The following is a 25,922-nucleotide window of genomic DNA, read 5'->3' as shown; positions in this document are numbered from 1 at the left end:
TGAAATCCCACCTGCTCCAGCTGAGATAAGGGCTCGCTGCCATACCCTGAGGAAGAGAGCTCTGGACCCCAGGACAGGGTGACAGGTACACCCCTTTCTGTTTTATCCTTTGCCAGAGAGGACAATCCAAGGTTAGTTTCTTCACCAGAGCTAGTCCTATAGCTAACAGACTTGTCCAGGTCATCATCCTTGATAGGCAGAAGAACAGCTCGGCTATTCCCACCCCAATCAAAAGCCACCATAGTGCTGGAAGATCGCTGCTTCTTTTCTGCTGGATTGTCCACTATACGAGCGATGACTGTGGTTCCTAATGGTGGGGATTCTGGAGTAGATCTTGGATTTACCAGCTGAGCTCTATGCACCATGCCATGAAATGTCTCCCTGACCTGGAGCACTCTCCCTTCTTCTTGAAGAATGCTGTCGGTGCTTGCAGGATCTTCAGTAGAGGCACATGTATTATTTGATACATCCTTTGCTTCTTCTCCTTTTTCGTTCTTTTGATCCATTTGTTCAGTTTCCTGCTTAGCTCCTTCATCTTTTTTCTTTCTCCTAAACCGTCTCTTTTTCTTTCCAGACTGAGGCTCCTTCTCCTTCCCCGGTCTCTTCTCCTTGGGCTTCCGCACACAGCTGACAGAATTCCCCATGTCTCCACTGCATTTATACGGCACATACAATACGTGCATTCAGACAAGAAAAGGATCCACTCCTCGGAGCACCACCTTCTGCTTGCAATGTAGACATGTCACTAGGGAAGGAGCACACATCCTCCCTCTCATCCCGCAATTGATGCCTGCTTCAGACAGACATCTTACAGACTGAGACATCTCCCAGCATCTCTCTGCAGTGTTCAGATCACAGGCACCTTACACCAAGCCTAGCGCTGATTGGATGGACCGATCTCTGTATTAGTGAGGTGGCTTATCCCCACCCCGTACGAGGAGAGAGGGGGATGAGTGCTGGGAAGGGAGGGGGAGTAAGAGCCATGCAATAAAAAGCCAGAGAAGCCAAGTGATGCGTATACAAAGGACCCACAATGCCCTATCTATAAATTAACTTCAGAAGGACCAGTACTAATTTATAATAGGTATATCTGCAGAGCGTTTCAGCCTTTAAACCACTTTGTTACAAGAGTTATTCATCTAACACAAATATATGGTTGTCCTTGCATTCTTCTTACATTTCTTTTCTGGCCATAAATAAGAACCAGCACCACTACCTGCTGCACTAAATAATGGACTTACCCATTGTGGTGCATGGAAGGCTGCAGAACAGTCTACAGGTAAAGCTTAATATAGAAAACGATATTTGTCTAGTACGCATACATTAAGTCTTATACTTCATGTTAATCAATACATCACATTTTATTGTGTAAGGAGGCAAAAATATGAACTTCAAAAAGGGCCTGTCATTGGGGTAAAAATGCCCAGTTTGTGCTCTTATTTTATTCCATTTATTTTTAGCTTTACTACCACCATACGATACGGTTCCAGAGATGAAAGTCTTTTTATTTAGTGCTCATTTTATGGTCTTTGTTAAGAAGGCGTGGCTAACAAGATTTTCTGGGGACATGTCTAAAGGCTGTTTAGCTTTAATACCCTGTGAACAATACCGCTTTGGTAAAGAGCATAAAAATAAGCACTAAACAAAAAGACCCATACCTCCAATTGTACAGCAGAAAAGAAAAAACCTTAGGGGTCAGTGGGAATAAATTAGTAGCAAAAGCTGGTCACTTTTGATCTAACAGGCAGGTAATTGCAACTTACCGGCCTGTTGAGCAAGGCACCATTCGTCCCTGGCACAGAGGGGTCACAGACGGCTCCTGACGGGGATTCAGAAGCCTCTGCTGACGTCACATCTACACGTCAGAGGCTTCTTTTCCACTCCACTCTGTCGACGGCGCAAGACTTCTGAGGTCAGTCTGATTGACAGCCGGATCCCCGCTGCCTAACTGGGGGAGCCGGCTGTCGATCGGAATGATCTCAGAAATCCTGCCCAGTCACCAGAGCAGAGTGGAAAGCACAGGCAGCTGAAACCCTGGCATGAGCAGCCTGTGACCAATCTGTGCTGGGGAAGAATGGCGCTGTGAACAACAGGCAGGTAAGTTGCAATTACTTGCCCGTTAGTGCTTAGACACTTTTTTTTTTGTGTAAAGCCCCGGATATCCTCTTTAAGAGGATATTCCAATAATAAAGATTTATAGAAAAGTACAACAAAGACATTATATGGAATACTAGTGACCTGGGCTGTGTAGTAGTACCTGTAAAGGACAGGGTCAGGAGTGGCGCTATTCAGGGCAGAACTTCAGTCATTGCGCTAATAGCAATATGTCATTAATCTATTCTATTATTTCTAAACACTGTTTTTCGGTGATTCCTTTGTATCCCCGTTCATACTGCGCGCACACACACACACACACACACACACACACACACACACACACACGTGATACACCATTTGAAAGGTAAACTTGCCCCCTTCAGCAAGAAAGTAGCCAAACAAACCACACATCCACAATTTGATCACAAAATACAGTTTAAACATTAATTTTCATAAACCTGCAGTAAGGAAAAGTTACCTGTGGGTGGCACCACAGTACCCCAAAGCACACTACCAACATTCGTAAACATGCACTGCTTTTTTGCTGATTACTTCGCCTCACACACACGATACACCATTTGAAAGGTAAACTTGCTCCCTTCAGCAAGAAAACAGCAAAACAAACTACACACTCACGATTTTATCACTAAATATGTTTAAACATTTATTTTCATAAACCTGCAGGTGGCACTTCAACCGGAAGACATTTTTTGCCCTCTATCAAAACAATTTATTGTATTACCAATCTACAGATATAAATACCTGTCTGTGTTCTTCAGCTCATGAAATACATTTACATTTGACCAGATTGCTTTTTCTGAAATTGCCTGCGCCCCCGACAACCAATGTGCAAAGATTTTGCACAGGCCAAGCTAGTCAAAACATACAGAAAAAAACGCAATGGGAATTCCTATCGTAAAATACTATGCCATCACTTTGTGACCAGGGCAGGTCTGACTGCTGAGAAATGTGAAGATGTTACAGTGCCATACCAGCACTTTAGCCCAATGATTCTCAGTATTGGTGGGGGACCTAGGCGGTACAGCATACATTTTTCTATTGGGAATATCTTTTAGTTTATGTTCCATATCACCACTGGCTCTGGGAGTACTAGAAATCAGTAGATTCAGAATACTTTGCCTATTGCTACAAGAAATGCAAAACGGAGAACCAGACAATACCGGTAAGCATCCATTTACAAATGAGACTTTTACTCAAATGTGCCTCAAATTGGAAAGGGACCAATCTAAATCATGAAAATAAATAACTGTACAAACTAAATATTGCAGGAGAATTACCAAGCTAAATGGACCTGTATTCTGGCAGAAATCAAGGAGAAAAAAATTTAAGTGGAGTGCATGTGTGCCTATATTTCGTCACAGCATTGTGGGAGGTGCAGACACTCGTGACTTTGCAAACATTTAATTTGTACCAATATATGGCCATTAATTTGTAGCCACTTCTAAGAGCATGATTACACGTATGTCAAATTTAACATTTAAAAAAAAACAAACCACTGGAAATACACAAAGATTTGCCCTTATGTGAGTTAAAGGGTAATCTGCTGCCTTTTTGTCCATACACATTTTTCCCCCACTGCATGTAAATAGGGTCTAAGTATCCGCTACCCCACTCGTCTTAGTTACGCACACAGCAGTTTCGGTTAGGTTTAAAGCATTATGGAAACTCAACATACTATAGGGGTTCAGGAGACATGTGTAAGGTCACGTTTACACTGCTATGATCAGTAGTGAATGTTAATGGTATACGGTTAATGTTAAATGGTATTTACCTGAAAATGCAGGATTATTGTCCATATCAATCCAAGGGTCAATTTTGGATTGCCATCGGTGATGTCATCATTCCGGATGTTAACCAATTTCACCTAAAGATAAATTAGAAATCCTTAGTACATATTATCCATCTGACAGAAACCTGACAAAAGTGAGTATTTCATCCTATTACCTTCTGTACCATCCACAGAGGGTTCCTTCTCTGATGAGCGTCGGAGCGCGCTATTACACAATGCTCACCCCACACAGAAGCAAAGTATAGCACTTTTTAAGACCCCAATATAGACTCCTGAGGAACCGTTATTAAGGGGAAATGCGTTGAGGTGAAAGTAGTGATCGTGAACAAGTCATTTCATCGCATGTCTATACGTTTATATTAGCTTGAGCGTCTCATGCACAGTTGCTCTATTTCGACATCCACATTTTATCTTTTGGGATACTTTGTCTAATAATTATGTGTATTCTTTGTAAGTGACTCATTGTATCTTGTTATTATTCAATTGGTATATTGGTCCCAAATGTTATTAGGATGTTCTAGGGCACACCAGGGGCAGCCGACAGGAAACGGGGGTGCCAACTGCACTTATTAGGGTGCCAACCTCCGCGGCAAGGTTGGGATAAAATAGGGTGCAATAGGGCATTTGAATGCCATGTAGTTGGGCGTTTTTGGAGAATTATCTTCATTAGCATTATATGCCTCTTACGTTATCTATATCACCAACTACCTTTATTAATAATTATCTAATAAAGTATATTTTTTCAAAGCAGGTATATATCTCTGTCAGCCACCTATCTTCTTTACCTGACGTTGTTTGAGGAAGTCCAGAGCAATCTGCACATTTTGAAGCCGGTGGAAACGCATTCGGCCCTTCTCCCTAGGCTTTAAAGGCAAATAGGAAGTTATAATGAAAGCTAAACAAGAAGGTGGAAGTAAAGGTGTTCAAGAAAAGCAGAAAATGCTGTAGAGTTTGTTAGAAAGAATCATTAGTTTGTGCAAATGTAAGGACAATGGTAACATTGGAACAGAACAGATAGAAGAACGCAGAAATATGAAGGTACGGAATCTTGAGACTGAATGGATGGAAAGAAAACTAGAGGACACTGCAAGGATTTCTCAGAAAGGTTAGCCATGAGAAAAGCTGAAATATGGGTGTTCATTAGAAAATTGTGATGAAAAATGGTGAGCCATTATAGAAAACCAAAAACCACACGCCTTGCGCCTCCTCCGATACAAGGCTGGAAGCCATTGCACTAATAGCTTGTAGTGACTGACCGAAGGAGGCATTGTGAACCAAACTGTCGTTCAAGCCATAGTTATTAGGTTTCCGTCATGCTCATGCTATAAGAAAACCACAGCACACATCCACCTCCCATCATCCCGTGTTGTGCTGGTGACCAGATCACCCAGTGTGGATTTCTTCCTCACACTGGATTATCGGACACAATGACTGCCATAGTGACATACAGCATCATCAGGGTTGTCTTCAGACTCCTCCCTCATCAACAGGCGGTGGGATGGGATGCGTCGCAGGCTCCGTGGAGCCTCAGGGTCCTTGTTCTGATGGACATGGCAATGAAATTGTGAGGATAAGGGAGCATTTGATGGTAGAGCATACAGAGGAAGTAAATAATAGATACTTACAAGTCTGACTCCGGACAGGACTTCCAGAAGGGAGATAAGATTGTGGCCATCCCGCAGATCCTCATAAAGATCATTGATGTGTTTACGAACCTGTTTGGAACGAAAACAATAACAACAAATATTATATATTATAACAAAGCTCATTATTTCATTTTGCTATAAATGCCAGGAGTAAAACGGGTTGCCAACAGGAGAAGATATTATTTTACAGCCTGGACTAGCTCCTGAAACAGAGAGGAGAAAAATATATATATATATATATATATATATATATATAATATAGATTGAAATATGTTTAAAAGAAAAAGCCACCTAAAACCTTGATAGGGGCATGTTGTGCAAAATAAGTGAAAAAAAAAAAAATCAGCCAAAAGAAAGAATAACCATAGAAATTTCATAAACATTAACGATCATGTATCACAAACAAAAAGATATAAAAAAAAAAATTGTGTCTGGACAGGAATGGGAGAAAATGTCCCAGTCCAGAACTAATTACGTGTTACTGCGTGTGTTAAGAAGAAATTAGTCATTTGCCCAGGGCCACCATCCCCAAAAAGGACACTATGACTTTACAAACCATAAACTGCACTGATAATGTCAGTATTGCATTACAAAGTGCAATTTCCAAGGTTAAAAAGTGCAGAAGGCCCTTTGGTGACATCGAAGTGAAGTGATAAAAGATCCCTCAGGTTGCGAGAGAGTGGATGAAAAGATAGGTGGAGAAAGGCTGGTGTGTCTGTGTGTCTGGAGACAGTAAAAATCTTTTAAAGAGGTTACCCCTTAAAAAAATACGGTAACTTCGATAGCTAGAACAAATGTCATAAGCCCACAAGTGCTTCTCGGTGGTGATACTTGCACAGTACAGCTCCACGTCTATAAGGTTGATGGAAACAGTCGACCACTGTACTTGACTATTGTCATCAGCACCATAGACATTGAACTGTCTATGTACAAATCTGTACTGGTAATGAGAAGCCCACCTGGATACATGGCTATAAAGGCCGAGATAAGTCTTGGTAGGATCACAATTGGATCTTTGCACAACTATATGAATGAGCACACATTAAGTATTTGCAGCAGAAATTTAGCACCAAACACGCATCTCTTGACAGTAAATACGTGACATAAATTAAGTGCGTTTTTTGCATTCGTTTTGGATGATTTTTTTCCATATTCATTTGAATTGGTGAAGAACACTAATGAAACAATTGACATGCTGCAGAATATAAACTACTTCACATCTGAAAGGAAAAAATAAGCGTGTGCATGAGACTTCAGAAAGCCCATTCATTTTGTTGATCCTGTAAACTGCAATGTTTTGGTCCAGAAATTTCTACCGCAAACACTTAACATGTGCGGATACCCTATGTGGGACTTTAATCCAATGGATGCAAACAATGACGGTTCTATTGAATGCCTGCAAGAAGCAGATCGGCAGAACTGGAATAGGAAAAAAGCCAAGTGGACATAGATTGCCGGCCTCCTGCCTTGTTGAATTGTGGGAAACACACCTTTGTGAATAGGTTATTTTGCCTTCACAACTAGTGTTGTCATACTACGACTGTTAGTTTGGTGGAGAAACCCTGTGTCCAATATTGAAGCCTCAAGTTTATGGCTACATACAGAAATGTAGATTTGCATTACCTTTTATGCTGAAAATCATTACAACTTTGGACTGGAGATTTCAAGATGTAAATATGTTCAACATAAGGAGAGTGTAAAATATCCCAAATTAAAATGACAAAAACAATAACTAACAATAGAAAAGCTGGGCTACCTTGATGAGATGCTTATTGATCCATTTGGTGAATGTTTTCTTCTGCACTCTGTCTCTTTCATCTGCAATAAAAAAAATTATGTAAAAAGTGAAAATGACAGGTGCTTGTGACCTCTAACCCCGCAGGGTCACTTTCCCACCCCTCCACAGGCAAGAGATTATCCTAATCCAGCAAACTCCTCAGCAGCCCATTCTCCGCCAGGATTAACTGAGAGTCAATAATCCAAAGACACAGTTTGGAGTTAGGGCAGAGATAAGAGATTGTGTATTGGGTGGGGGGTTTGGAAAAGCATTTGACATTGGTGAGACCTGTTTCAAGCAGGAAAGGCAGAATACCATACAGACGCAGGGTAGGTTCATCTTGGCAGTTCTCTGCCCTGCTTCACCACACATGCAGTACCTTATCCTGAGGATGTGAACTCAAACGGATTATTGCTAAATATACTGTGGCGTAGGGGAAGTGAAACAAGCCGTGCTCAGTGCACATTGAATACACCCGACCCAACTATGCTGAAGTTATACTAACCCATGCAGCACATGAGGCACACCAGGTGGGAACTGGATGGTCTTGGCCCACAAACTGACCACATGGCAGACGTTTGCTGCACCTTGCTTTCATTTAGGGGGGCCGTCGCTGCAGGAACCGGCAGTAGCAACTCTTCTATATGGTGCTCCTCCTACATCCTGCCTGGAGCCCCCACGTGAGATCTGAAATTAGGGCGCAGAAAGGCCAATCTGAGACATGCAGGATCTAGGTGTTCTCCTTCTGTGAGGTGTCTTTTCCATGTCAGGAAGCTGTTGCAGCATGTGGCCACCTGAGCTCCACATCATCTTCAGGTATGCACCCGCCTCTTCCCCAGCTGGGACATAGCATGCAAGCCCACCTTATCCCTCCCCTTACCTCTACATCAGTCCAAACTCAGCACAGCCTCTAGTCATATAAAGAGACAAGACTGAGCACTGACACTTCTCCATGGCGTGGGGGAGGGATGGAAAAGGCAAGATCTCCTCCTCTGTCCAGCTTATCAGAAGCTGAAATTCCACACAAGGACATGGCAAGTGCCAAATATCCCTCTGTCACCATAGAGTTGTATAGGGGAGGTTATACAAAATCTGCACGTCTTCTACAAAGCAGCAACACTACACAATAATGCCCCCTGTGCCCTTGCAGCCAGAACTACGTAATAATCCAATCACTCAGACAGTGTTAATTTTACCAATGTGAAACATTTAAAACACTAGAAGCTAAGGCATGATAATCTCCCGTATATGGCTAGGTACTCCACTGCTAGCATGCAGTCACACATCCTTTATAAGTCCCCTATCACTTTATGTACTCATTATCTTTCCGCTCAATAACGGAAACATTCACAGAGTTATACAGAAGGGAACAGTCTCCGTTGAGTTTCAATGTTTGGTAGTAGCTTCTGTGATGTTCCACGGAGATATAAGTTGGTAAAACTAGTCAGCCATCATGTATGGCGGCTTCCTTTTAATTCCCAATCTTTTCATTATGCCAAAAAATGTATGGCAGCAGCTTACGCCACTCTCTCCGGAGAGAACACATGTTCAAGCACTCGTGTATGGGGGAGTTAGGAGCAACAGGTATCCATCAGTTATCTAAGCTTAAGGGGAAGCTATCAATAGAAAATTACATACTGTTTATAGGTTTTTGGGTTAAATGTATTTTTAAAATGTTTTAGGCAATTTTTTTTTATATATCATGATATTTTTACAGAAATCAGGAATTTTTCAAACTGGCCACTGGGCTTTTTTTTTTTTTTTTTAGACCCTATCTTCCTGTTTAAGGAAACAACACATGTACATTGCTACAATGGTCAGACCCCAACCATGGGGAGAGCAGGGTCAGTTGTGATATTGTAAATGGGGGGATTCTGTGTTATTAGTTGTGTATAGAGTTGTCATCATAATAATCCTGCCTCGGATAGTAAGGCACTTGCTGTAAAATTGTCCTGAAAGGAAAGAAAGCAAGAGCTTTAAAAAGAAAAAATAAAGAAAAAGCGCCAATGGCTGGTGAAAATTACAAAATTACTAATTTTGTTTTTAAAAACAACTTAAAGAAAAATGTGCCAGGAACAAAATATAATGAAATCAGTAAATTAAAAAATCAGAAATTATTATTGAATAAACAATGGGCACAAATAATCCCAGAATACAGACAAAAATCTGACTGGTGAGCAACTGTGTGAAATCTCTAGGAACAAAATAATCAATTTTCACATGTCTATATATGCACTGACTGCCCGTGTGGGCACTGGGCCCTGGGTTCCTTCTGAAGACACGACAGTGCTAGGCCTCATATGGCTGAAGTGTGTCAGCAGTTCCTGCATGATGAAGGCATTGATGCTATTGAGGCCTGCCTGTTCCCCAGACTTCAATCCAATCGAGCACATCATGTCTCGTTCCATCCATCAAACCAAATGTTACAACACAGACTGTCCAGTAGTTGACTGAAGCTTTAATCCAGGTCTGGAAGATGATCCCTCAGGCTATGTGCACACGAGGCAGATTTGCTGCGGATCTGCAGCGGATTTTTCGGCACAGAAACGCTGCAGATCCGCACTGTGATTTACAGTACAATGTAAATCAATGGAAAAAAAAAAAAAAAAAAAAGCTGTGCAGATGGTGCAGGAAAATCAGTGCGGAATTGCTGCGGATCTAAAAGAAGTGCATGTCACTTCTTTTGTGCGGATCTGCAGCGTTTCTGGACCCCTCCATGATAGAAATCCGCAGTGGCAAAAACTGCAGAAAATCAGCACAAAATCCACATCAATTCTGCGGCAAATCCGCATAAAAACAGCGGCAAATCCGTGGCTGCAGATTCTGCCAGGAGATGCGGATTTTGTGCAGAAAATTCTGCACCACTTTTCCTGTGTGTGCACATAGCCAGAGAACATCCGCCACCTCATCAGGGCCATTCCCAGGCATTGTAGGGAGGTCATACACACTGCTAAGCATCATTTCCTTGTCTTGAGAAATTTCCACTGAAGTTAGATCAGCCTGTAATTTGATTTACAGTGAATATACCCACACACACATATGCACCAGTTATTTGTTCTTAGGGGTTTCCCATAGTAGCTCACCCATCACGTTTTAGTCTCTGATTTTTAAAATACAGTTTTCATTATATTTTGGTTCCTGGCACATTTTCCTGTGTTGTGTATTTTGGTTCACCATGGAGAACACACTACATATTATTTAGGGTTACAAATGTTTAAACTGCTTTTCTGATGATAGCTTCCCTTTTTGACAATCTTATCAAACGAGATTAAAAAAATAAATAAATAAGTCGGGACATCACCTGCATAATAAGAAAGAGGCAATCATCGGTCTATAGTATATTGTATACAGTGTCCTAGAAGCGGTATTGGATTACTAGGCAATGTTCACACTACATTTTCAGCTTCCATTTGTCATATAAGACGGCTGCAACATATCCCACAGCATAAGAATACAGAAAGATAATTTGTTCATAGAGTCCCAGTGTAAAAGGAGAATGTACACCACACTGTATACCCTTTTTTTTTTTTTTTACTATGTACCTTTTAATGGAATAGTGAAGTCCAATTGACAATTCTGTACCACAAAAAGGTTGTCTTCAATACAGACTCTTGAGTGAATGGAGCCATATGGATATCGCTTAGTATGTAGGACACTTCTCCTACCATACACACCAGTAGCATATCTGAAACCATTTTCTAAGAGTAGCTTAGCCCTAGGAACAGTATCATAGATAATATTTGCACAGTGATTTTCAGGTTGTCATATCTGTTTAGAGTGACAGGTGCAGGGGTTACAGAGCAGCAGTAAAAAAAAAAAAATAACCAAAAGCTTCCTGAACTATGAGGAGCTGTCTTAAAGTAATACTACATTTCTCTATACTTTATTAGACTGAATAAGTACCCATAAAAATTCAAAATACTAATACCCTTATAAAAACAAGGATAAAAGGAATGTATAAAGATTGTCTCACACAAAATTTATCAAAATACATATTTAAAGACAATATAATGGATGTTCATTAGTCAAAACCAGAAAAACGGGCAGTGACTGACATATATTAACAGAGATAAATATATCAATATAGTGCTTTGGTAATTATATATAGCAGCTAGTTGAACCCCAAAAAAATGGCAGATGAGCTCACAAAAAACATGCAACAAGCACTGAAGTTATTGAGACTATAGTATGAAGATAACCATTTAATCAAAGCAAAAATACAAAAAACTCATTTGCCATTGCAATAAATACCATGGGGCCACTCCATACAGTTGTGGCCAAAAGTATTGACACCCCTGCAATTCTGTCAGATAATACTCAGTTTCTTCCTGAAAATGATTGCAAACACAAATTCTTTGGTATTATTATCTTCATTTAATTTGTCTTAAATGAGAAAACACAAAAGATAATGAAGCAAAAAGCAAAACATTGATCATTTCACACAAAACTCCAAAAATGGGCCAGACAAAAGTATTGTCACCCTCAGACTAATACTTGGTTGCACAACCTTTAGCCAAAATAACTGCGACCAACCGCTTCCGGTAACCATCAGTGAGTTTCTTACAATGCTCTGCTGGAATTTTAGACCATTCTTCTTTGGCAAACTACTCCAGGTCCCTGATATTTGAAGGGTGCCTTCTCCAAACTGCCATTTTTACATCTCTCCACAGGTGTTCTATGGGATTCAGGTCTGGACTCATTGCTGGCCACCCTAGAAGTCTCCAGTGCTTTCTCTCAAACCATTTTCTAGTGCTTTTTGAAGTGTGTTTTGGGTCATTGTCCTGCTGGAAGACCCATGACCTCTGAGGGAGACCCAGCTTTCTCACACTGGGCCCTACATTATGCTGCAAAATTTGTTGGTAGTCTTCAGACTTCATAATGCCATGCACACAGTCAAGCAGTCCAGTGCCAGAGGCAGCAAAGCAACCCCAAAACATCAGGGAACCTCCGTCATGTTTGACTGTAGGGACCGTGTTCTTTTCTCCTGTAAACTCTATGTTGATGCCTTTGCCCAAAAAGCTCTACTTTTGTCTCATCTGACCAGAGAACATTCTTCCAAAACGTTTTAGGCTTTTTCAGGTAAGTTTTGGCAAACTCCAGCCTGGCTTTTTTATGTTTCGGGGTAAGAAGTGGGGTCTTCCTGGGTCTCCTACCATACAGTCCCTTTTCTTTCAGACGCCGACGGATAGCACGGGTTGACACTTTTGCACCCTCAGACTGCAGGGCAGCTTGAACTTGTTTGGATGTTAGTCGAGGTTCTTTATCCAACATCCGCACAATCTTGCGTTGAAATCTCTTGTCAATTTTTCCTTTCCGTCCACATCTAGGGAGGTTAGCCACAGTGCCATGGGCTTTAAACTTCTTGATGACACTGCGCACGGTAGACACAGGAACATTCAGGTCTTTGGAGATGGACTTGTAGCCTTGAGATTGCTCATGCTTCCTCACAATTTGGTTTCTCAAGTCCTCAGACAGTTCTTTGGTCTTCTTTCTTTTCTCCATGCTCAATGTGGTACACACAAGGACACAGGACAGAGGTTGAGTCAACTTTAATCCATGTCAACTGGCTGCAAGTGTGATTTAGCTATTGCCAACACCTGTTAGGTGCCACAGGTAAGTTACAGGTGCTGGTAATTACATAAATTAGAGAAGTATCACATGATTTTTCCAACAGTGCCAATACTTTTGTCCACCCTCTTTTTTATGTTTGGTGTGGAATTATATCCAATTTGGCTATAGGACAATTCTTTGTGTTTTTTCATTTAAGACAAATTAAATGAAGATAATAATACCAAAGAATTTGTTTGCGCAATCATTTTCAGGAAGAAACTGAGTATTATCTGACAGAATTGCAGGGGTGTCAATACTTTTGTCCACAACTGTACATAAAGTGTCTATGTGCAAAGCTACAAACGTCATCAGCGCTAATTGAATGAAATTGTTCTGCCTAAGGTTAAACACCCATACTGTCCATCCTAATGCATCACCATAATATACATAAAGTGTTAAATTACCTGTGTGTAATGTCAGGACACGTGCCTCGTCTCTTCCTGACGCGCGTTTCGGCGTTCATTCCTTCTTTGAAGGAACGCCGAAACGTGCGTCAGGAGAAGACGAGGCAGGTGTCGTGACATTACACACAGCTAATTTAACACTATGTATATTATGGTGATGCATTAGGATGGACAGTATGGGTGTTTAACCTTAGGCAGAACAATTTCATTCAATTAGCGCTGCTGACATTTGTAGCTTTGCACAGACACTTTATGTATGGAGTGGCCCCTTGGTATTTATTGCAATGGTAAATGAGTTTTTTTGTATTTTTGCTTTGATTAAATGGTTATCTTCATACTATAGTCTCAATAACTTCAGTGCTTGTTGCATGTTTTTTGTGAGCTCATCTGCCATTTTTGGGGGGGGTTCAACTAGCTGCTATATATAATTACCAAAGCATTATATTGATATATTTATCTCTGTTAATATTTGTCAGTCACTGCCCGTTTTTCTGGTTTTGACTAATGAACATCCATTATATTGTCTTAAATTTGTATGTTGATAAATAAACAAATTTGTGTGATACAATCTTTATACATTCCTTGTATCCTTTTTATAAGGATATTAGTATTTTGAATTTTCCACAGAATGTGACCCAGTTTGTGAGGTTAAGGACTAACATGTATGAATAAGTACCCATGTCTAGATATCACTGTTACATACCTCTTAGGTTGCCCCTTGCTATTCTTTTGATTTGCACCTAGAACTTTAACCTAGCGTGAACGATGCTCATGGTCACAACATGCTCAATAACTTGCCCACTCTTGTGGACCACACCTGCTATTATGATGGCCAGTCAAGATCAAACAGCAAACTTGAAGATTTCTTTTCACCAGCACTGGATACGCGAGATCCATGTTCTCAGAGTAAGGGGGGGAGGGGGTCGCCATAACTTAACATCAATAGCATCTTTGGCTATGTTTTAGGTTATCCCATGATTAAATATTACATTTCCACACTAGATCATGCAATGCAGAACAAGGAAAAAAGGCACATACGTAATATCGTTAGTGAAGTACTTGATACAACATGGAGGGGTCTTCTCGGATTATCATCTCAGACAGCTCAACGAGACATATCAGTGGGCTAATCTGTTGGATACAGAACATAGCCAGCAAATTCTAAAACAAGCACGTCTGAAGACCGAAAGTTCAGACCATCGGCTTGGTCTCCAATGCTGCTAGCATGGATCTAGCTCTGGGACACTGAAGTTGGCTGGATGCAGATATAGCAAACAGTTGCAAACACGTGCTCCCTGCCTTGGAGACCTAGGCATGAGCTGAAGACCAAACAGAATGAAAATTCCCTCGTTCTTGAAAACGGAGACGTTTTTTAAATATGAAGTTAATTGCAAAGTTGCTTGTTTTTTTTCATGCACTTTGCAATTTTAACTATTAACTAGCTGAAGAGCCTGGGAATAGTAACCAACTGTGGTTAGTTATAACAAATTATAATGATTATATTGCACATAAAAACCGTGCATCTAATCCTATCCTGTGTGATACTGACTGCTGAGCCATGTATCTAATACTATTCTGTGTGATACTGTGTGCTGAGCCGTGTATCTATTCCTAGCCTGTGTGAAAATGACTGCTGAGCTGTGTATCTAATCCTCTCCTGTGTGATACTGACTGCTGAGCCGTGTATCTAATCCTCTCCTGTGTGATACCTCTCCTGTGTGATACTGACTGCTGAGCCGTGTATCTAATCCTCTCCTGTGTGATACTAACTGCTGAGCTGTGTATCTAATCCTATCCTGTGTGATACTGACTGCTGAGCCATGTATCTAATACTATTCTGTGTGATACTGTGTGCTGAGCCGTGTATCTATTCCTAGCCTGTGTGAAAATGACTGCTGAGCTGGGTATCTAATCCTCTCCTGTGTGATACTGCCTGCTGAGCCATGTATCTAATCCTCTCCTGTGTGATACTGACTGCTGAGCTCTGTATCTAATCCTATCCTGTGTGATACTGACTGCTGAGCCATGTATCTAATACTATTCTGTGTGATACTGTGTGCTGAGCCGTGTATCTATTCCTAGCCTGTGTGAAAATGACTGCTGAGCTGTGTATCTAATCCTCTCCTGTGTGATACTGCCTGCTGAGCCGTGTATCTAATCCTCTCGTGTGATACTGCCTGCTGAGCCGTGTATCTAATCTTCTCCTGTGTGATACTGCCTGCTGAGCCGTGTATCTAATCCTCTCCTGTGTGATACTGACTGCTGAGCCGTGTATCTAATCCTCTCCTGTGTGATACTGACTGCTGAGCTGTGTATCTAATCCTCTCCTGTGTGATACTGACTGCTGAGCCGTGTATCTAATCCTCTCCTGTGTGATACTGACTGCTGAGCCGTGTATCTAATCCTCTCCTGTGTGATACTGACTGCTGAGCTGTGTATCTAATCCTATCCTGTGTGATACTGGGCTCCCCCTGCAGTCTGTTTCAGAGGGTGGTCTGTGTTGGCACGGTAATAAATTGTGTTATTTCCAGCATTACAGACGGACGATAACACCATAGAAATGATAAGAATAATAGGCCTCAGTTACCACAACTGTCTATAAAGAAAACTGTTGCTGATAGCAGCCAATCACAGCTCATTTTTCATCTTTTAAACAGCTCTGGGACAGCGTGGCGAGTTTTGAGTGGCGAGTTTTGAGTGGCGGCTTTTTATGTGGCGAGGTTGGTGTATGTGTGGTGAAATGTGTGCTGAGGGTGGTATATGTGTTGAAGCACGTGGTAGTGTGTGGCGCATTTTGTGTGTGTGTTCATATCCCCGTGTGTGGTGAGTATCCCATGTCAGGGCCCCACCTTAGCAACTGTATGGTATATACTCTTTGGCACCATCGCTCTCATTCTTAAAGTCCCCCTTGTCCACATCTGGCAGCTGTCAATTTGCCTCCAACACTTTTCCTTTCACTTTTGCCCCACTATGTAGATAGGGGCAAAATTGTTTGGTGAATTGGAACACACGGGGTTAAAATGTTGCCTCACAACATAGCATATCACGCTCTCGGGGTCCAGACGTGTGACTGTGCCAAATTTTGTGGCTGTAGCTGCGACAGTGCGGATGCCAATCCCGGACATACACACATACACACACATTGAGCTTTATATATTAGATGAACATGAGACAATACCACCTTTAAATCCAATCATGACACTGCCACATGCCCCTCTGGGTAAACTGCACAATGCAAAAAAAACATATGTCACTTAATGCACTTTATTTTCAATCTGCATGCATTCACTTACAGTTTTCGGGAAAAGATTAAGGCCAAGACTACAGCTCCAGCAGACATCTGTCTGACGAGGGTTCAGATGTCTATACAGTTATGGTCGAAAGTGTAATCGGCACCCTTGACATTGTTCCAGAAAATGAAGTATTTATCCCAGAAAATTACTGAAGTTACACGTTTTGTTATACACATGCTTATTTCCTTCATTTGTATTGGAACACAAAACTGAGGGGAAAAAAAAGGCAAAATTGGAAATTTCGCAAAAAAAAAAAAAATGATCTGGACAAAATTGTTGGCACTCTCAACTTAATACTTGGTTGCACGACATTTGTAATAAATAGCTGCAATAAATCGCTTCCTATAACCATCAACACGCTTCTTACACCTCTCAACTGGAATTTTCAACCATTCTTCTTTTGCCAAACACATTTTTGAAGGGTGCCTTTTCCCAACAAAAACTTTCAGGTCTCTCCACAGCAGTTCAATGGAATTTAGACCCAAACTTATGGCTGGTCACTTTAGAACTCTCCAGCACTTTGTTTCCATGCATTTCTGGGTGTTTCTTGAAGTATATTTGGGGACATTGTCCTGCTGGAAGTCCCATGACAAACCCAGCTTTCTGAGACTGGGCACTACAATGAGACCCAAAATTCTTTGGTAATCTTCAGATTTCATGATGCCTTGTACACAGTCATGGCACCCCATACCAGTGGAAGCAAAACCACCCCAAAATATTTTTGATCCGCCACCATATTTGACTGTAGGTACCACGTACTTTTATTTGTATGACTCTTTACATTTTCAGTAAACAGTAGAATGATGTGCTTTACCAAAAACCTCTGCCTTTGTCTCATCTGTAAACAAGACACTTTCCCAGCAGGATTTTGGCTTACTCACGTACATTTTTGTAAATGGCACTCTACCTCTTTTAGGTTGCCTTGTCAGCAGTGGGGTCCTCCTGGTTCTTCTGCAATAGCGTTAATTTCATTCAAATGTCAATGAATAGTTTTTTGCTGACAATGATGAACTCTGAGCCTGCAGGACAGCTTGAATTTCTTTGGAATTTGATTGGGGCCGCTTATCCACCATCGGGACTATCCTGCGCAGCAACGTTTATCATTTTTTCTCTGCCATCCACATGCAGGGAGATTAGCTACAGTGCCATGGATTGTAAACTTCTTGAATATGTTATGCACTGTGGACAAAGGAACATCAAGATCTCTGGAGATGGATCTGTAACCTTGAGATTGTTATTTTTCAACAATTTTGGATCTCAAGTCATCAGACAGTTCTATTAACCTCTTTTCTCCATGCTTAGTGTGGCACACAGACACACAATGCAAAGACTGAGTCAACTTCTCCCCTTTTTATGTGGTTTCAGGTGTCATTTTCAGATAGTCCACACTTGTTAATTGCCACGAGTTTGAACGAGCATCACATGCTTGAAACAAAGATGTTTGCCCACAATTCTGAAAGGGTGACAACAATTTTGTCTGGCCCATATTTGGGGTAGTGTGTGAAATTATGCCTTTTTTGTGTTGTTTCAATACGCACAAAGAAAATAAACATGTGTATAACAAAATATGCATTATTGCAATAATTTTCTGGGAGAAATACTTCATTTTCTGCAACACTTTCAGAATATACACTTACAATGGCTGGGGTCACTTGTGTGTGACAGTAAGGGGACAAGCCAGGGTTAACCGAGATCTCATCCAGTCACACAAAACTGAGCAAAGACAGCAGGGATGTCCAGTAAGGAATAACAGAAAAACACCTCAAAGAATCAGAAAAAAGGGAACATGAGCAACATCTAGCTGGAAGGATTATGGGGGAACCAGGGCTGTGGAGTCGGAGCCGGTATAAAATGGACCGACTCCTAAAATATATAATAAATTGGGTACAGTAGTTCAATGCACAATGTGCTGAATAATTTTTCATAGGAATTTGGGAAAGTTATGAAATGTCCTATAAATGGCTGTTCTATTCCTGATCTAAGGCTACAGTGCCTACAAGTAGTATTCAACCCCCTGCAGATTTAGCAGGTTTACACATTCAGAATTAACTTGGCATTGTGACATTTGGACTGTAGATCAGCCTGGAAGTGTGAAATGCACTGCAGCAAAAAAGAATGTTATTTCTTTGTTTAATTTTTTTTTAAATTGTGAAACGTTTATTCAGAGGGTCATTTATTATTCAACCCCTCAAACCACCAGAATTCTGTTTGGTTCCCCTAAAGTATTAAGAAGTATTTCAGGCACAAAGAACAATGAGCTTCACATGTTTTGATTAATTATCTGTTTTTCCAGCCTTTTCTGACTATTTAAGACCCTCCCCAAACTTGTGAACAGCACTCATACATGGTCAACATGGGAAAGACAAAGGAGCATTCCAAGGCCATCAGAGACAAGGTCGTGGAGGGTCACAAGGCTGGCAAGGGGTACAAAACCCTTTCCAAGGAGTTGGGCCTACCTGTCTCCACTGTTGGGAGCATCATCCGGAAGTGGAAGGCTTATGGAACTACTGTTAGCCTTCCACGGCCTGGACAGCCTTTGAAAGTTTCCTCCCGTGCCGAGGCCAGGCTTGTCCGAAGAGTCAAGGCTAACCCAAGGACAACAAGGAAGGAGCTCCGGGAAGATCTCATGGCAGTGGGGACATTGGTTTCAGTCAATACCATAAGTAACGTACTCCACCGCAATGGTCTCCGTTCCAGACGAGCCCGTAAGGTACCTTTACTTTCAAAGCGTCATGTCAAGGCTCGTCTACAGTTTGCTCATGATCACTTGGAGGACTCTGAGACAGACTGGTTCAAGGTTCTCTGGTCTGATGAGACCAAGATCGAGATCTTTGGTGCCAACCACACACATGACGTTTGGAGACTGGATGGCACTGCATACGACCCCAAGAATACCATCCCTACAGTCAAGCATGGTGATGGCAGCATCATGCTGTGGGGCTGTTTCTCATCCAAGGGGCCTGGCCATCTAGGCCGCATCCATGGGAAGATGGATAGAACGGCCTACCTGGAGATTTTGGCCAAGAACCTCCGCTCCTCCATCAAGGATCTTAAGATGGGTCGTCATTTCATCTTTCAACAAGACAACGACCCAAAGCACACAGCCAAGAAAACCAAGGCCTGGTTCAAGAGGCAAAAAATCAAGGTGTTGGAGTGGCCTAGTCAGTCTCCTGACCTTAACCCAAATGAAAACTTGTGGAAGGAGCTCAAGAAAAAAGTCCACATGAGACATCCAAAGAACCTAGATAACTTGGAGAAGATCTGCATGGAGGAGTGGGCCAAGATAACTCCAGAGACCTGTGCCGGCCTGATCAGGTCTTATAAAAGACGATTATTAGCTGTAATTGCAAACAAGGGTTATTCCACAAAATATTAAACCTAGGGGTTGAATAATAATTGACCCACACTTGTATGTTTAAAATGTATTAAAATTTAACTGAGCAACATAACTTTTTGGTTTGTAAGATTTATGCATCTGTTAATAAATCCTGCTCTTGTGTGAAGTTTGAAGGCTCTAACTTATTTGCATCTTATCAAACCTGCTAAATCTGCAGGGGGTTGAATACTACTTGTAGGCACTGTACATTCACACAAGAACAGGTTCTTGCTATTGTAACGGACAATGCTTCTAACATAAGTACAATTAAACTGATGAATGAGAGTAATGAACAACAGCTAGAAGAAAATTTAGGATGCAGTATGTTGGAGATGGAAGGCCACAGTGCTGTTCATGTAACTGAGGAGCAAACAGATATTACAACAGAAGAACAGCAAAATTATACTTTAGAAATAGATGATCTTGTTGAAGGTGCTTCAAAACACTTTCATCTTCATCACATGCGCTGTGTTGTGCACATGCTGCAGCTGGCAATAAGAGAAAGTCTGCAAGAGGGACATGCTGGAAATCTGACTGGAAAAGTGAGGAAATTGGTTATTGCCGCCAGAACCCCTAAACTTGATTCCATCTTGAAGAGACATGCTGGGAAAGGGGCAATTGTCGATCAAGCTTCTAGGTGGGGCAGCACTTATTTAATGATTGAGTGATTGCTTGAACTAAAACCATTTCTAATAGATATGGCGAACCCTCACCTAACCATAAATGAAGGTCAATGGACACAGGTGGCTGAATTGAAGGAATTGTTTAATCACCCATTTACAGTGACTAAAAAATTACAAGCTGAGGATTTAACTCCTGGCATTTTCATAAGGGAGTGGAAGAACTTGCTATTTTGCCTGTCCCAAAGAGGTGGTTTAATCGCAGATGGCATTTCTGCTTCAATGAAATGGAGAGAGACACAGCTATTGGAAAATAAAAAAATTTATGGCAGCTGTTTATGTGGACCCAAGTCATCGTATACTGCTTGATGATTAACAGCTTACTAAAGGAAAAGAAGCTCTGACTGAGGTAGCAGTTAGGATGAGTGGCCTACAGGAGGACTGCCAGGCGCAAGAGGACTTGGGTCCTGACAGTGCTACTGCTGCCATATCTTCATCCTCATCAGAAGAGGAGCTTGACTTTGACAAGTATTTGGATGACATGGAGCAAGCAAAGCGTTGCCGCAAGGAAAAAGATTTCACTCAGTCTCCTATAGCAAGCAGATTGACCATATTTCAGCAAAATGTTTCACTTCCTCTTAAAGAAATAGAAAAATTCAACCGTTCATCAAAACTGACTGTGCATGAGGCAATTCCTTTATACTTGCAAATTGTTAGAGATGTTGCCCATGTGGTTACGGCTTTGCCTCCAACCCAAGTTAGTGTAGAGAGGTTGTTCTCTAGCCTTAAAATTATTAGGTCAGATTTGAGGTCATCTATGAAGGAGGATCTGATGGAGGCAATTCTATTTCTTAGAACAAATTCATAGACTGCACAAATGTTATTTAATATGTTTTTGTCGAAAACTGTTTTTTGCCACTTACATAGTTTATTACATAGTGTATATATTATATGCATACACAATCGATATTACATAGTCTATTACATAGTTACAATTTATTACAGTTTTTTGTGTTCTAAAGTTGTATTCCAATTTCCAATAAAAATATATTATGCTCTAGCTAAATATCTTGATTATTGTATCATAAAAAAATAAAATGTCTGATGTTCAAATTGTACTACAACAAATTTTTCACTTAAATATAAGCAATATATGTGGGAGTCGGTGTAAGGAAAATTGAGGAGTCGGAGTCGCAGGTTTGGCTTACCGACTCAACAGCCCTGGGGGGAACACAGGCATTGCATAAAAATGCAATATTAATTCTGAACAGGGGTGAAGGTCTGACCCCCAGGTGAGCGGCACACCAGGGCTGTGGAGTCGGAGTCGTGGAGTCGGAGTCGGTGCTCATTTTGGTGGAGTCGGTATAAAATGGACCGACTTCGACTCCTAAAATATATAATAAATTGGGTACAGTAATTCAATGCAGGATGTGCTGAATATTTTTTCATAGGAGTTTGGGAAAGTTATGAAATGTCCTATAAATGGCTGTTCTATTCCTGATCTAAGGCTACATTCACACACAGCGTTTTTCCTGTGTTTTTTGAGGATACGTTTTTCAGCTGCAAAAGCTGATCATCTTTTTAAAAAACCGCATCACCTGAAAGGTTTTTGAGCTCATAGATAATGTTTTCAATATCAAAAGCAGATTAGAAATCTGCTCTTTCTATATATCCATTTATCCATATCTGTCTATCCATATCGTATCTGTACCAAAAAGAATGAAAACCGGGTAGTACACCAATATATATTCTGTTCTATCTAAATATCTTGATTATTGGATCATAAAAATGATTAAATGTCTGAGGTTCACATTGTACTACAATAAATTTTTCACTTAAATATAAGCAATATGTGTGGGAGTCGGAGTCGGAGTTGGAGTCGGTGTAAGGGAAATTGAGGAGTCGGAGTCGCAGGTTTGGCTTACCGACTCCACAGCCCTGCGGCACACAAGGACCTTTTGTTTTAATGACAGCAAAGGTCCAGGTGTATTGATACCCACCCATCAAATATAGGAATAACCCGTCCATTAAAAGCCATTTATTTGTTGAGAAAGCCTTTAAGAAGGTAGATTACTGGAAACAAATGTCAGAAAATCGTTTTTCTGTTCTGTTTTTGTGAACACTGACACATCACTGTAAAGCTCTTCAGTACAACATGGCTCTCTGCTGGTGAGAACTGGAAATACAATCATACGTTCTCTCCGAGCTCCCTCACTACCAGTCATCTCTAACAGGTAAAAACAGCGCAATTTACATGACATCTCAGGCATTTTTAGCCTTAGAATGACAAAGCTATCTGGTATGATAACGTCATCACCGGCAAGTCTCAACTTCAAGATTAGTCATAAAGCCAAGAGGGGAGGCAGGGTCACAGGATACATAATTAAAGGGATTGTCTATGCAGAATAAAAGCTTTAGCTTATACTAGAAAAAACATCATTTTCATCACCAATCTGTGTCTGGCATACAGCTCATGAAAAAAAAAAAAGTTATTTCATTGTAACTTGGGCTCAGTTCAACTATTCTGCCAAAAATACCAGACAAATATTGCTGTGCTATTTTGTCCTGCATAATACTGGACAGCCACCCCCCTCCCCCCAAAATAATAATACATTTTTATTTCTATAGCTCCAACATATTCAGCAGCACTTTACATTTCAGAGGGGACTTGTACAGACAATAGACATTACAGCATAACAATAATCACATACAGTAGATCATAAAAGATACCAAGAGGAAAGAGGGCCCTGTTCGCAAGCTTACAATCTATGAGGAAAAAGGTAGACACGAAAGGTGGGTGGTAACAGTTGCCCTGATTGAATGGACCAGCCATAATGTTAAGTGTGTAACGGTACAGACACAGAGGGCTAATGGATGCATAAAGCATGTGGGAACATGATGCGGGGAACCTGGTTATGGTAAAACTTGTGGCTGTGCCACGCAGGGATAGATTAGGTTAATGTGTTGAGGCGATAGGCCAGTCTGAATAAATGCATTATCAGGGCACGCTTAAAATTGTGGGGATTGGGGACTAATCGCATTGACCTGGGAAGTGCATTCCAAAGAATTGGCGCAGCACGTGTATAGTCTTGGAGACGGGAGTGGGAGGTTCTGATTATTGAGGATGCTAACCTCAGGTCATCAGCAGAACGGAGGGCGTGGGTAGGATGGTATACTGAAACAAGGGAGGACATATAGGGTGGTGCTGAGTCATGAAGAGCTTTGTGGGTGAGGGTAATAAGTTTGTACTGGATTCTGGAGTGGACGGGTAGCCAGTGTAATGACCGGCACAAGGTAGAGGCATTAGTGTAACGATTGGTGAGGAATATGATCCTGGCTGCAGCATTCAAGACAGATTGGAGGGGGGAGAGTTTGGTAAGAGGGAGACCAATTAGAAGAGAGTTACAATAGTCGAGACGAGAATGAATAAGAGAAACAGTAAGAAAAGGTCAAATTCTAGAAATGTTTTTGAGGTGCAGATAACAAGAGCGAGCCAGTGATCGGATGTGGGGGACAAAGGAAAGCTCAGAGTCAAGCATGACCCCAAGACAGCGGGCATGTTGCTGGGGAGTAATAGTGGAACCACACACGGAAATGGCAATGTCGGGTATAGGTACATTAGTAGCGGGAGGAAACACAAGGAGTTCAGTCTTTGACAGGTTCAGTTTCAGATATAGTGAGGACATGATGTTAGACACAGCGCTTAGACAATCGCCGGTGTTTTCTAGAAAGGCAGACGTGATGTCAGGAGAAGAAGCGTATAATTGGGTGTCGTCAGCATAGAGATGGCACTGGAAACCAAATCTACTGATTGTTTGACCAATAGGGGCAGTGTACAAAGAGAAGAGGAGGGGGCCTAGGACTGATCCTTGAGGAACCCCAACAGTAAGGGGAAGATGAGAGGAGGAGGAGCCAGCAAAAGATACAGCAAAGGAGCGGTCAGAGAGATAGGAGGAGAACCAGGAGAGAATGGTGTCCTTGAGGCCAATGGAACAGAGCATAGTGAGGAGGAGCTGATGATCCACAGTGTCGAATGCTGCAGAGAGATCCAAGAGAATTAGTATGGAGTAATGAGTAAATATATATATATATACACATATATACACACACACACACACATACATACACACGCATACATACATACATACACACACAGGATAAAACATTTGCGTCTGAGGACAGGCCAGAAAAGTTGGCCAAAGTGCTAATTATTTTTTCATCTTGGTGATAAGTGGTGACAGATTGAAATAAACATCTGTCTTTGGTTATGTATGAAAGGTAAAAAAATAAAGTTTAATAAATGAATAGTATATGCCGTAAGTATTGTACGATATAAGGGTACAGATCACTAGAGAAGAAATATTCAGTATGTCCATCAGTCTGATTATAAGTTTACTTAATACAGCACATTACTATAATGTAAGCAAAACAACCTACATATTCTCCATTAAAAGAGAAATTTCTAGTATGGACATAACTAGCGTTCGTGTACATGTTCCTAAGGGAAGCCTGTTATTGCTGAGGAGCGCCCCCGTCCTTATCGCACAGGGACACTTGTGTTGCCGTGTATGTCACAGCACGTGACAGAGGACACCAGAGAGGCCATAACAGAAAGGAGAATGACACAGGGAAGCAAGAAAACCTACAGCACCAGTGACAAAAAGAAAAAGCAAGATGTGAGCGTGCCACAGACATAGCAATAGAGGCGACTGCTCACACTATAAGTGACAAATGTACAAACGCCAGAAAATCAAGACCACAAATTATAGCAGACCAGTCATAGCTCCCCTCTATCAACCATACAGACAATAAGGGCACAGCTAAAAAGATGACCTGGACACAAGATATACACCTACAAAAGAGGTCAAGAGAGAAAAGGAAAGTAGACATGTAACAAAGTATGACAGTTGACTAAAGTCTGTCAAATAACTAATGCACAGCAAAAAAAAAGACGAATATGATGGACAGCAAAAGCACGTGAAGTCCTTTGAGGGTCAGATAGTAGGAGCACAAAAATCCACCAGAGGGTCACAAAATAAAAATAAATGAAGCCAAAAGGTCAGACAGTAGGCGCACATAAAGCCAGAGGGGCAGACAGTAGGAGCATACAAGACTAATAGTGGGTCAGACAGCAGGAGCACATGAAGCCACCAGAGGGTCAGACAGCAGGAGCACATGAAGCCACCAGAGGGTCAGACAGCAGGAGCACATGAAGCCACCAGAGGGTCAGACAGCAGGAGCACATGAAGCCACCAGAGGGTCAGACAGCAGGAGCACATGAAGCCACCA

At 41.4% G+C, this 25,922-nt stretch overlaps 1 protein-coding gene across 9 annotated transcripts in view; it reads right to left on the bottom strand.

The window, feature by feature from the left end:
- The window catches only part of MACF1 (microtubule actin crosslinking factor 1), a 292,674-nt gene that overhangs the window by 236,168 nt on the left and 30,584 nt on the right, over nucleotides 1-25,922 (bottom strand). For 5 of the 9 annotated variants that reach the window (XM_073552025.1, XM_073552031.1, XM_073552027.1 and 2 more), the window contains exons 2-5: nucleotides 7,310-7,371; nucleotides 5,533-5,622; nucleotides 4,693-4,770; nucleotides 3,890-3,982 (exon numbers count right to left, since the gene is read on the bottom strand). In XM_073552025.1, coding sequence (XP_073408126.1) covers nucleotides 3,890-3,982; nucleotides 4,693-4,770; nucleotides 5,533-5,622; nucleotides 7,310-7,371 — 323 coding nt within the window. Of the gene's footprint in view, nucleotides 1-11; nucleotides 891-3,889; nucleotides 3,983-4,692; nucleotides 4,771-5,355; nucleotides 5,449-5,532; nucleotides 5,623-7,309; nucleotides 7,372-25,922 lie in introns of those variants that run through there. The other 4 variants (XM_073552024.1, XM_073552030.1, XM_073552023.1 and 1 more) reach the window with 3 other exon arrangements.

Source organism: Dendrobates tinctorius, unplaced genomic scaffold, assembly GCF_039654945.1.
Source record: "Dendrobates tinctorius isolate UK_male_01 unplaced genomic scaffold, ASM3965494v1 ptg000183l, whole genome shotgun sequence".
Classification (NCBI taxonomy): Eukaryota; Metazoa; Chordata; class Amphibia; order Anura; family Dendrobatidae; genus Dendrobates; species Dendrobates tinctorius.
This window is presented reverse-complemented; position numbering and strand designations above follow the sequence as displayed.